Source organism: Penaeus chinensis, chromosome 34 (assembly GCF_019202785.1).
Source record: "Penaeus chinensis breed Huanghai No. 1 chromosome 34, ASM1920278v2, whole genome shotgun sequence".
In the NCBI taxonomy this organism is placed as follows: Eukaryota; Metazoa; Arthropoda; class Malacostraca; order Decapoda; family Penaeidae; genus Penaeus; species Penaeus chinensis.
The window spans coordinates 14,220,424-14,232,923 of record NC_061852.1 but is presented as its reverse complement, the minus strand read 5'-3'; the positions used below and the strand labels follow the sequence as shown (position 1 = coordinate 14,232,923).

General features: G+C 36.6%; 1 protein-coding gene across 1 annotated transcript in view; it reads right to left on the bottom strand.

The window, feature by feature from the left end:
- LOC125043732 (DNA damage-binding protein 1-like) overlaps nucleotides 1–12,500 on the bottom strand; it is a 22,637-nt gene that overhangs the window by 9,689 nt on the left and 448 nt on the right. Inside the window, exons 2-12 of the mRNA XM_047639980.1 lie at nucleotides 7,851–7,999; nucleotides 7,605–7,731; nucleotides 7,274–7,409; nucleotides 6,043–6,181; nucleotides 5,546–5,695; nucleotides 5,118–5,259; nucleotides 4,661–4,882; nucleotides 3,280–3,439; nucleotides 2,806–2,914; nucleotides 2,481–2,659; nucleotides 342–502 (exon numbers count right to left, since the gene is read on the bottom strand). Of these exons, the coding sequence (XP_047495936.1) occupies nucleotides 342–502; nucleotides 2,481–2,659; nucleotides 2,806–2,914; nucleotides 3,280–3,439; nucleotides 4,661–4,882; nucleotides 5,118–5,259; nucleotides 5,546–5,695; nucleotides 6,043–6,181; nucleotides 7,274–7,409; nucleotides 7,605–7,731; nucleotides 7,851–7,999 (1,674 nt within the window). The remainder of the gene's footprint in view (nucleotides 1–341; nucleotides 503–2,480; nucleotides 2,660–2,805; nucleotides 2,915–3,279; nucleotides 3,440–4,660; nucleotides 4,883–5,117; nucleotides 5,260–5,545; nucleotides 5,696–6,042; nucleotides 6,182–7,273; nucleotides 7,410–7,604; nucleotides 7,732–7,850; nucleotides 8,000–12,500) is intronic.

Sequence of the window (12,500 nt, the reverse complement as noted above, 5' to 3'; positions counted from 1 at the left end):
CAGCTGAGGGCATTTTCATGCATTAAAAAATTAAGACATGGAATGTCTACTTTTTCACATGCTTTCTTATGTACTTAATATCATATAAATATAAAAATACGAGGGACAAAGTTTGCTGAGCCTTTTTTACAAATTTTTCATTACACATTTTGTAAGATTTATACTAAGTAATTAGATGGAGGAAAAAATCTATATATTGTGTATACGATCTGTAAATAAACAGTTAGAAAAATAAATATATATGCATATGTATATGGAAGAATGCATATATGTATGAATTATAAAGACTTTCCATATAATATATTCAACTGAAACAACACTGTCCCATATTCTGAACTTACCCCCTCCTAGGAACTCTTTGGCATTCTCTTCCAGGGTTGGCAAAGCAAGCACACGAGCTGAAATATCAGTCCACAGGCCAACAGCAACCACAGAAGCCATGTCTTCCTCCCACAAAGGAGACACATCTAAGCAAGCCACCTCGTGTTCCACCGTGGTCCAGCTGCAAAAAACAGGTAACATTAGTTCCACATTTTCAAGCCTTCCATAGTCTATTAAACAGGCTTTTTTTTAATGAAATTGAGAATGTACAAGTAGTAAAGATAACCGTTTTTTTATAACTAGAAAATAAATATTTTGGGCTGTACCAATGGAGGACTGTGGATGGCAGTCACTTAATCCTAGAATCGTTACAATAAACTGGTTCAATCCTAAGAATTATAGAAGCACAGACAAAGAATAAATGGAAGACTGAAGGGAACCATTGAATCTTTCCCACATTCCAAACAGGGAGGGAGAGGGGCAGCTGGTCAGAGTACTTATAATTTCCAAGGAGATATATATGAATAAACACACTCATTAAATAGGACTGCATAGAGTTGTGGACAGTCATCTGAATACATTATTTCTGTAAATAATTGAATACACTGGATGCAAGGTTGGGGTGGGTTGTCCATACACTTACAGCACCCACAGCCTTTGGTACCGTCAACAGTTTCCTTTTTTTTTCCCCAGAAATGCGTGGATATGTTTTCATAATTATTTCAACTCTTTATGAATGGCATGGCAAAGCCACATTAAAAAAATTTCATTCAGTCATATTTTATGACAAGTGTTATTGTGAATTATCTTTTTCAATATAAAGTGGACTATGTTTTGCTTATTTTTCCAAAATTAAAAAATCCACCTCCAACATGCCATTCAAATTTAAAAGTTCTTTACAACAGAAACAACTGAAACACCCAATTTCAAATCACAACAAATTTGAAGCCATTGCATGTTACCAACTGCCAGAGCGAAGCCAAACTAAAATAGTATCCTTATTTACACTTGTACAACACATGTATTCATATTTAGTACATATACTGTCCAATCTATATAAGCTATGGCATCTTAACATGGAATCTCAATGCAAGCCCTATTCCATGTGTAACTATACAAAAATCTTACATTTTGAAAGAAAAATCTCACTATATATTTCACCATAAATCACTGTGATCTTAATTTTTTTCTGATACTGATATAATAAGTGTTCTTTAAACATTCACAAACTCATCTATATACAATGTCATTATCAAATGCCATATGCATGAATACAACAAGCAAAAGTCCATGAAGGTGTACCTGGCACTAATTACCCGCATATGCAATTCACCTGTTGGCACTTATTCCCTTGCTGCTCCCAAGAAATAACCAGAGGTGGGCTTTAACAGTCATTTGGTAGTTTCCACATTCATGTACAAATAACATAAGCTAACTAACTTCAAACAACCCCTCTACACCCGCCTCCTCGGGGATGGTCTCCTTGATCCCTTGCCGATGGGTATGACGTGTAGGTACGTGCTATGCCCACTGTGAGTACTTGTTTGATTGTTTTAACACATAGATGGCTACACTTGTACTAAGTCACCAATGAGCCAGTTATGAGTACTGTCTGTCTCGCCCGTTCTTTTCTTTGATTTGCAAATTATTTTACGTCATCTTAATTTGCTGTTACTAATGTTAAAAAAACGTGATAATAATTATAATGTTTATAACAAAAATAACACCATCAATATTCATAGCACTAGTAAAAAATATGTTTTTCCTGCCAATTCAAATCAAGTAAGGTCACAAGGTCTACTAATTGACTCCTTTGTTGCTAAGCACTAGCAGAGCCATCTATGGGCAGACATTTCACAAAATATATAGAAAATAGGCACAGCATTTTCCCCATTTTTTGTTCATTTTTCCCGGCGGCATTGGGTTAAGTGTAGTCACTGTCTCAGGAATATGGCTACACAAGGGGGCATTTGACACTGAATCAAAAGTAATTGAGATATGGAAGTGTCTAGAAAGGGTGGGGGTTGGTGGGTCTACCTTGTAAAATCTCAGCATGGAAAAAGAAAAGAAAAGAAGAGAAGAGAAACGTAAAAATAAGAATGAAAAAATAAATAAACAAATAAACAAATACTGTTCTTCCTACGTCATTCAATACTTACGCCTCTAGTTTGAGGTTAGAAGGCTGGATAGTGAGATAGTAGATGTGCTGCCCAGCTGCTGCTACTACCTGATTGTTATTCGCAGTCACAACCGAAATGTTGCGGCCTTCTGGGGGTTTCCATTCACAGACAAGTTGCCCGGTGCTTTCATTTACCAGGCGACATGAACTGCCAGTGACCTGAAATTAGTTTAAGCACATGAGGAATGAGACAAAACAAATATGTGTCGATAAAATCAGTGTAAACAATTTCTTTAGTTTCTTCAATTACATAACTTATTTTCCAGTATATCTTCACACTTATAAATTTCTAAATCTCAACGTACCTGTAACAACTGACTATGTTTTACATTTGAAGACAAGAAAGTTTGTTGATCAGCTACAAAACCTGCAATCTCAGTTTCCTCTACTTCCTCCCCACTCAGAGTCAAAACCCTGTAAGGATATACAAATACTCAATATTCTTTTTGGTCACCTGAGTCACAGTAGGACCTCTGTATAAATATAAATATATATATATATATATATATACATATATAAATATATATATATATATTACACAAAAAATTAAACAAGGAAGGCCAAGTAAGGTAACAGTGGGAAATGAAGAACAGATCAGAACAATGAGAAATATAATATCAAGAACTTATTTATTAGAAGTGTGCCTGTATGCAGTGGCTACTGCCAAATTACTATTATACAGAACTAGTTTCCACCCGGATAATAAAGCTGGCAGTAAAAGGAATATATTTCAAATTATATATAGCACAACAGATGACCGATAAAGATATTCAGCTCACCTAGTAAGGCCAACAAATGACAGGACGATAGTATTATGGTGATTTGGCGAATTTACACTTAGAGACCACATCCCCTTGATGCCGTCCAATTCTATTGATGCCTGCTCGTGGATGCCAATGCCATTACGGATAATACGAAGAGATCCTTCCTTAAAAGCTCCTGAAAGTATAATTATAATAATAAATATAATTATCACAATAATAATAATTATAATAATAGTAATAACAATAGTAATAATAATAATAATAATAATAATAATAATAATAATAATAACAACATTAATAATAATAAAAATAATAACAACAATAATAATAACAATAATAATATTCATCATCATCATCATCATCATCATCATCATCATCATCATCATCATCATCATCATCATCATCATCATCATCATCATCATCATCATCATCATAGCACTAATAATAAGAACAATAACAACAATAATAATAATTGTAATAATATAATAATAATAGCAATAATATAATAATAATAGCAATAATAACATCATCATCATCATCATCATCATCATCATCATCATCATCATCATCATCATCATCATAGCACTAATAATAAGAACAATAACAACAATAATAATAATTGTAATAATATAATAATAATAATAGCAATAATATAATAATAATAGCAATATAATAATAATAATAGCAATAATAATAATAATAATAATAATAATAATAATAATAATAATAATAATAATAATAATAATAATAATAATAATAATAATAATAATAATAATAATAAAAATAATAATAATAATAACAATAATAATAATAATATAATAATAATAATAATGATAATATTAACCCAAAGTCTCCATGAAAATGTTGTGTTCACTTTAGTACTGTTTTGTGATATGTCTCTGCACATAGATGGCTCTGCAAGTACTTAGGCACAAAGGAGTCACTTAGTGACCTCACCTGATTACACCTTTCCTCGAAATTGCGGGAAAAACATTTTTTTACTAATGCTATCAATATCTATGCTGTTATTTTTATTATTGACATTATGATTATTATAGCATTATTGGCATTACTAACAACAATATTAGATAACCAAATATATTTTCAAAAATCAAGGAAAAGGGTAACAGGTGAGACAGGTAGTACTCGTAAATGGCTCACTGGTAACTTAGTACTCATGGAGCCATCTATGTGTAAAAACAATTAATAAATTAAACTCAATATGGGAATGGCATGTACGTACCTGCCATCCTCAGTGGCTTCAGGTTAATAAAAACTATGAGATCTCTTTTCAGTGTCACAAAACACCATTTAAAAACAGCATACTCCAGCCCCCCCCCCCTCCCACACACACACACACCATAAGCAAAAGAGATGAAGAAAAATCACATCATACCTGAACAGGTAACAAGCTGTCCCTGGCCCTGTCGCTCCAGGTCAACCACCACCATGTCCACAATAGGGCCAAGGTTGTTGAAGGTCTGCATGATGACCACATACTGGCCAGAGGCATCAGCTTCTGTGTTTAGTTTGATCAGCTGTGAATCTCCCAAGCGAGATCCAACAAAGACCACACCATTATCAAGGTATGTCAGACATTCAGGGATGGAAATTTCACCTACAAAAAAAACAATAACATTAAGTCCCCACATTTAATGAGAAGTGCAACCCAAAAAACTTTTATGTAATCCCCAAGTATTCATGAAAGAAAGGATGCAAAAGAAAAATACATAAACTATGCTACATATTGGCATGTAATACAATAACTGTAACAAATATATACATAATGATGACAGTGACATCTATAAACAGACCAATCTGAAATATGCAACACAAAGATTGTTAGTCCATACCCAGCAATTCAACCTTGACTGTAGCCTCTGAGCGATCATCTGGCTTATCCAGCAGCAGCATGAAGAGACGGCCCGACAAATCTCCAAGGAGATATCTTGAACCATTGGAATCAACCTTCCCATAACAAACTATGGTGCTGGTCTGTTTAGAGAATATTATGTTTTGTAAACATTAACCCTTTACAACTGAAGAACTGTATACAATCACTAGAGCCAGGAAGAACAATTAGGCTTTTGCTTCTCATTCTACTGTCTTTTCTGGTTTGAGGGATTAACTTTTTACAACTTTCAAAGAAAGCACTTCCAAATAAATTCCTACATGTAATTGTTTTACAATATATTACATATATTACATGTATCATCCTGGCAATGAATATGAACTGTAAGACAATAAGAGAATATACAAGATACTTCAGCAATAGGTATACCTTAATGAGGGCAGGGGCTACTGTCACATGTGAAGTCCCAGTGAGGTAAGTGATAATTTCCTGGCCAATAATGATTGCTCCGCCATACGGCTCTGGAACAGCAATAATTGTAGAGGCCTCAGTCTCTACATTATCCTGCTTCCAGGGCATCTGAAAATAAAGAAAAAATATTTTCATTCAAACCACATAGCAACCACTATGAATCTATAGTTCAGTGATCATACATCTAATTAAATCCCTCTTGGAAAGCTGTTCTGTAGCAAATATATCTAGTACATATAAAGTAGGACAAAACAGAAGTTCAAGTGGTTTGTGATGTATTTCTATTATCAATATTTACAAGACTCTCTATTGATTACTGTCACCAATACATATACTGTGTATTAATAATTTAATTTACTTTGTGTGTCATATATTTTCCTCTGATTATTTTCATCACTTACCTAACATTGCTCCATGTTACAAAAATTGTTAATTGGCTCTCAAAAAATTCTTACCTTGGAGAATTCCTTTTCTTTGAGGGAAATTTCATGAGTCTTAATATGTCTCCCATGAGTGTCTTGATATATTACAATAATTGTGGGATTAGAACATCCATACAAGAACTCTATGTCTTGAATTTGAAGCTCATCAACTCTGAAATAGCAAATAATTGAAATTAAGAATATATCTCTGTCTTATTAATGTTACAGCTGTATTCAATCTTCCCCTACTAGATCCTGCACATCTCTGCACCATAAAAAATATTAGAACATTAACTTTTTCCATAACCTTCTACTATCAATAATCAAAGTCAAAGTTGGTCTACATACAAGTAGGCATAGGGGATATGTATATCTTAATGAGTATTAATGCATACTAAGGAGCAGGTGATGCAGTAAGATGGCTGGTTCCTTACTGCCATGACTTTAATCCCAGCATGTTGATGTTAGCATGCCACTACTCACTCCCAGCTTAGTTAGGCACAAACTTAAACTTTAAAAATGCAAAGCAAGTGCACTACCAGTGAGCTATGCCACTTCCTACTGTCCATAAGACAATTTCAAAAAGATACTGCCACTACTATTTAATATTCACAGTTTGCTCTGACTTAACAGTACCCAGCACACTTTTCATTTAAAAAGAGATCATGAAGTTACTTTAATAAATCACAAAATATTTTTACAATAGAAGCAGCACTGACAGTAATCCAACCTACTCTGACCACAAATTTCTACACCCAAGTTGCATCCTTCTTGTGAAATCATACTATCTCTAGTGACACTTACACCAGGAGACACTGGATGACGTCTTATCACATCATGGTAGACCACCTCATCACACAGGGATGATATCTGCATGCCATGTTACATTGAGCCTGCTCTAAATTGTGCAAGTTGAACAGCTTGTTTGGCCCTGGCCATATTTTCCAAGGTGAAAGAGCCCCCACAAAAGTAAAATTAAACTCATTTTAGCCTCATTACCTACAATAGCCTTAAAGATGAAGCCATGAGCATAGAGAGCAGGGTAAGTTTATTTTCCCTGTGTTTCTGATTTTTCCCTCAGGCAACTAATTCCCCAAGCATTAGCTGCATGCAAACACACTGCTCAGTATGCCACTGGGGTTTATAGTCGTCAATGGGTTAATTTAATTTGTAGCCTTTAGGCAATCCTATTCCATTTCTATGATTACATAGAAATAAAATGTAAATTCTTAGTAAAACTTCAACCAGTTTAATCAAAACTTACCTTATATTATAAGCTTTAAGCTCATTATTGTCTTTATCAAGAGGAATGACTTTAATGAGACCCTCATAGAGTCGTAATACAATGCAACGCGCCTGAGGGTCAACAATTGCAATCATTCCAGTTTCACATGGTTTCCCTGTAAAGATATCATAGCTATGACAAAAATTCTGATACGGAATAATGAAAAAATAACAAATATACATATATATAAGTATATACATATATATATTTGATATGTCAAATATGTTCTTATTCACTACTTTGCTCCAGAGATGCCTTCAAATTTATTCAATGAATGATTTTTCTTATAAAATGAAAGAAAAACACTTGCCAATCTTATCTGCTACATTGCCATGAGCTCTGGTTATGATCTCTAGATTCTCTCCATCCCCAACACATTCCAGGATCATAGCACAATACCGTGTTGTCAATATGAAGAGCAAGTCTTTTGACTCATTCTGCAACAATATGAAAATCATATTCATATAACTCATGCTTTTATCACAATTAAAATACAAATTAATCATAAATTCTCTGTAAAACTTCATATTTTCTATAGCTAACATGGATACATTACCATAGGCGTAAAAAGGTTCATGCAGGCAATCTTGCCATAGATGGTGAGTTCTTTTAGAGGCCTTAATCCTTCAGGTGTAACCAGGTGGAGCTCCACTCTGTTGTTCCGAGCTACGACCAAGTTCAGGTCGGTCGGCGAAGTTAGGTGCCCTGCAAATACCAAAGAAAACAAAAAGTTACCATCTTAATTGGCATCTATACATGCAATGGTGAGGATGGGCCCAAATTGTGGACAACAGCTACACATGCATGACAATGGCAGCTGATCTATATTCTGTACACCATACATAACATGAAGTATCATGGCTCTAGCAGCATTAGTTCTTGAATGAAAGCCTTCCAAAGTCTGCCTGAACACTTTTGATATATTCTTATTGAAAAACAATATGCTTGTCAGGATTTGAATATAATGGGGGAAAAATATTCTCCCCACACCTTTGGGTCATGCATGTAACATTAACCTATTCTATACAGTGATGCCGGTTTCAGCATCATGAAACATCAATGGAATATACGGTGATGCCAATGTTGGCATCATAATTCCATTTTATTTTAGTTGCTGCTTAGTGGTCTCCGTCTTCTGTTCTGGCTCTACTATTTAGACTCCGTATATTGGCCTAGAAATTCTATAGCACCACCCACCAATCACATAAAGATTGACTATGCCCCAACCTCTACCCAAAATGAGAAACTATCATTGGCAGAGTCTATGTCAAAGTTTCCCCCTTTGTCCTCCATATCTCCCTATCCTTTACTTCACCCCTTACCCCTCCATCAGAGATGGGAGAGAGAGTGAGTTGACCATGAAATGAACTTGAGGCTTCATCAAATCTTTCCTTTCAACTGTGTGTGTGTGGGGGGGGGGGGGGGGAAGAGAGAGAGAGAGAGAGAGAGAGAGAGAGAGAGAGAGAGAGAGAGAGAGAGAGAGAGAGAGAGAGAGAGAGAGAGAGAGAGAGAGAGAGAGAGAGAGAGAGAGAGAGAGAGAGACAGAGAGAGACAGAGACAGAGAGAGACAGAGACAGAGAGAGACAGAGAGAGACAGAGAGAGACAGAGAGAGACAGAGAGAGACAGAGAGAGAGACAGAGACAGAGAGAGACAGAGAGAGACAGAGAGAGACAGAGACAGAGACAGAGACAGAGACAGAGACAGAGACAGAGAGAGACAGAGACAGAGAGAGACAGAGACAGAGAGAGACAGAGACAGAGACAGAGACAGAGACAGAGAGAGAGAGAGAGAGAGAGAGAGAGACAGAGAGAGAGAGAGAGAGAGAGAGAGAGAGAGAGAGAGAGAGAGAGAGAGAGAGAGAGAGAGAGAGAGACAGAGAGAGAGAGAGAGACAGAGACAGAGAGAGAGACAGAGACAGAGACAGAGACAGAGACAGAGAGAGAGAGAGAGAGAGAGAGAGAGAGACAGAGAGAGAGAGAGACAGAGAGAGAGAGAGAGAGAGAGAGAGAGAGAGAGAGAGAGAGAGAGAGAGAGAGAGAGAGAGAGAGAGAGAGAGAGAGAGAGAGAGAGAGAGAGAGAGAGAGAGAGAGAGAGAGAGAGAGAGAGAGAGAGAGAGAGAGAGAGAGAGAGAGAGAGAGAGAGAGAGAGAGAGAGAGAGAGACAGACAGAGAGACAGAGAGAGAGAGAGAGAGAGACAGACAGACAGACAGAGAGGGGGGGAGGGAGAAACTGTATTAGATAAAAGACTTTCAGGATGACACATTCAAAGTTAGACAGAGACAGAGACAGTGACAGACAGAGAGACAGAGAGACAGACAGACAGACAGACAGAGACACAGAGAGACAGAGAGAGAGGGGGGGGGACTGTATTAGATAAAAGACTTTCAGGATGACACATTCAAAGTTAGACAGAGACAGAGACAGTGACAGACAGAGAGACAGAGAGACAGACAGACAGACAGACAGAGACACAGAGAGACAGAGAGAGAGGGGGGGGGGACTGTATTAGATAAAAGACTTTCAGGATGACACATTCAAAGTTACTGCTCAAGGGCGAGTGCCCTGTACATGAGCAACACGTGTCTTTTAAACCATCTAAAGCAAACGGGTTAAAATTAACCCCAGGATTGCAGCCAGTGTTCCAATCTTATTGCCATGAAGATGACAATATTACCTTTTCCCCAGTGTTCCAATCTTATTGCCATGAAGATGACAATATTACCTTTTCCAAGTGAATGGTGCAACTTAAAAGACTATACCATAAAAGGTTTTGGTGATAGAACCAAGATAGATTTCCATGAATTTCTGGTGTTTTAGAAGCACAATTTAATGCCTTGGTTTTGCTAGACCAATGTACAGCAGCACATGGGCAGCAATTCTTAAGCCATGAGAGAAAATGTCAAATAATGACTGTACCACCCACACTGCACTCTAGCAGAGGCCAACAATTCTCTACCACAAACATTCTGCCCTAAATGAGTTTGAACAGATTCAATTTTAACTATTAAACACAGGCCCCATCTTACTAGAATATAAGTGAAAGAGGTTTGGCAGTTGTTGTCACAGAGCCCAGTGGGAATGATAAGGGTAGATATTTCCAATAAGAATAGTGCAAGCAATACCATGGCCCCTGCACATCTTATACCAGTAATGGGTAACAAAACTTCACTACCTATACTCAGCCAAGACAGAGCTTGAACTGGTTCCTGATTTAACGATAAATCACCATGGAGGTACAACCTGTATCATATCAGATATATGTGGAAGAGGTTTATTGATTATAAATGAAATAAATCATGGAGGCCAGAGGCCAGAGGATCACTTGACTTGATGTGAAGATCCAGACTTTGTTAAGGCCTATAAGCTTACCTATATATTGTGACTTATATCTAACAGCCTGGTTTTGTGACCATAATATTATATTCTCACTAGTTTCATGTTCTCAGGCTGTTAACTACATACTGACAGGTCACACCTCGCAGTGTCATAACAAACTTCTCAGTCTGCAGCATATGGCTGTACACCGCAGCGACACGCCAGAGCACTTGGAAAGGGAAGTTCGGCTTGATGTAGCAGACTCCTGTGCCCAAGTCTGCACATTGCCATTAATTTCCAGAGTGTAAAATTTTTATTTATTTTCTTAACCCGTAAGCATTGGGTTAACAATTAACAATAAAATACTCTGGTAACTCTGGACAGACAATGACATACAAATATTGGAACTGTGCTCATTGCAACCGCAACATGTGAAATCATGTACTTTGGGAAAAATATATATAGGCTACATAGTAACTCTAACACAAAACACCAGCAGACTCATCTCCAACAGACGGCTCAAATGCTCTTGAACTTTGGTGGGGTTGAAATTCAGAGTTAATATTTACAAAGCACCTAAACTAAACCCCAAAGTAAACAGTACACAGAATGAATAGATCAGCAAATTACATCTATAAAATTTCCAATGCAAATAGCAAAGCATCAAAACACATTATGGCAAGACACCTATAGAACCTGCACTAGTTCCTTAATTTACACTAAGTCAAAACAAACCGCTCGTAATGTGGCGCGCGGCTGTAATCCGCGGCAGCGCGCCAAAGCACTATGAGGCGGTGATTCAGCTTGATGTACCAAACTTCCGCACTCAAAGTCGGCGCATTGCCATTGATTGCCAGAGTTATTTTTTTTGTTTTCTTCACCCGTCACCAAGGGGTTAATCCAATGGTACAAGGTAATCGAACTGTCTATTGTCATTTTCCTTGGAATATTTTGTCTGCAAATAGATGGCTCCACAAGTGCTTAGCCACCAAGGAACCAGTTTCTCCTACACATACTAACAATTTTCCTCCTTTCCTTTTCTTGGGGATTCTTTTTTTTTTTTTTTTTTAATTATGATTGATTTTGACATTATGGTTATCTTAATTTTACTAAAAATACTAATAGTAATAAAAAATTAAAGTTAATCTTTACAGTATGGATGCACTAAAATAGGGCAAATTAAAGATGATATTCATGTAAAGAACAAAAAGTTATAGTTATCAGTACAAGAAATAATATGCGCACACAAACCATTAAACCACAAATAAAGGAAAAGATCGTGGAAAATGGCGCTCACAGTTCAAGTCCACTCGGTCTTCCCAAGTTTCAGCTCCATCTTTGATGAAGACAATGTTTGCTGAGCCCACCTCTACCCTCCCCTCGGGCAGTGCCCAAAGGCCACGCCCAGTCACAGCAATTTAGACTGTTGAATAGTGGTTGTGACGTTGAATTGGGGACTTAGTCTCTGGCAAGTGCGTCCATCTTGTAACGAATTATCAAAATAAAAATAATCTTTACAAAATTCAAGGAAAAGGGAAAACAGGTGAGCTTGATAGGACCAGTAATTGACTCCTTGATGATCACGCACTTGTTGAGCCTCCTACGAGAAAAAAAATCATTAAACAAAAAGACACAGGTTTACATGGCGCATATTCTTGCTATCCCATCAACACTCGGTTAACATTCATCAAGAAAACCTGTATTTGTGCTGAAAATACAACTTTTCTATATTTTGCTTTATAACTCTTTTGTATTGTGATGGATTCCCACACTTATTACAAGCCAAAGAAAAAAATTCAATATAATAATTTTTCATTAACATCCTCTTCCTAACTCTTTAATTACTTACTAATTAAAAATGTAAGAAAAAAAAAAAAACGTCAACTTCTA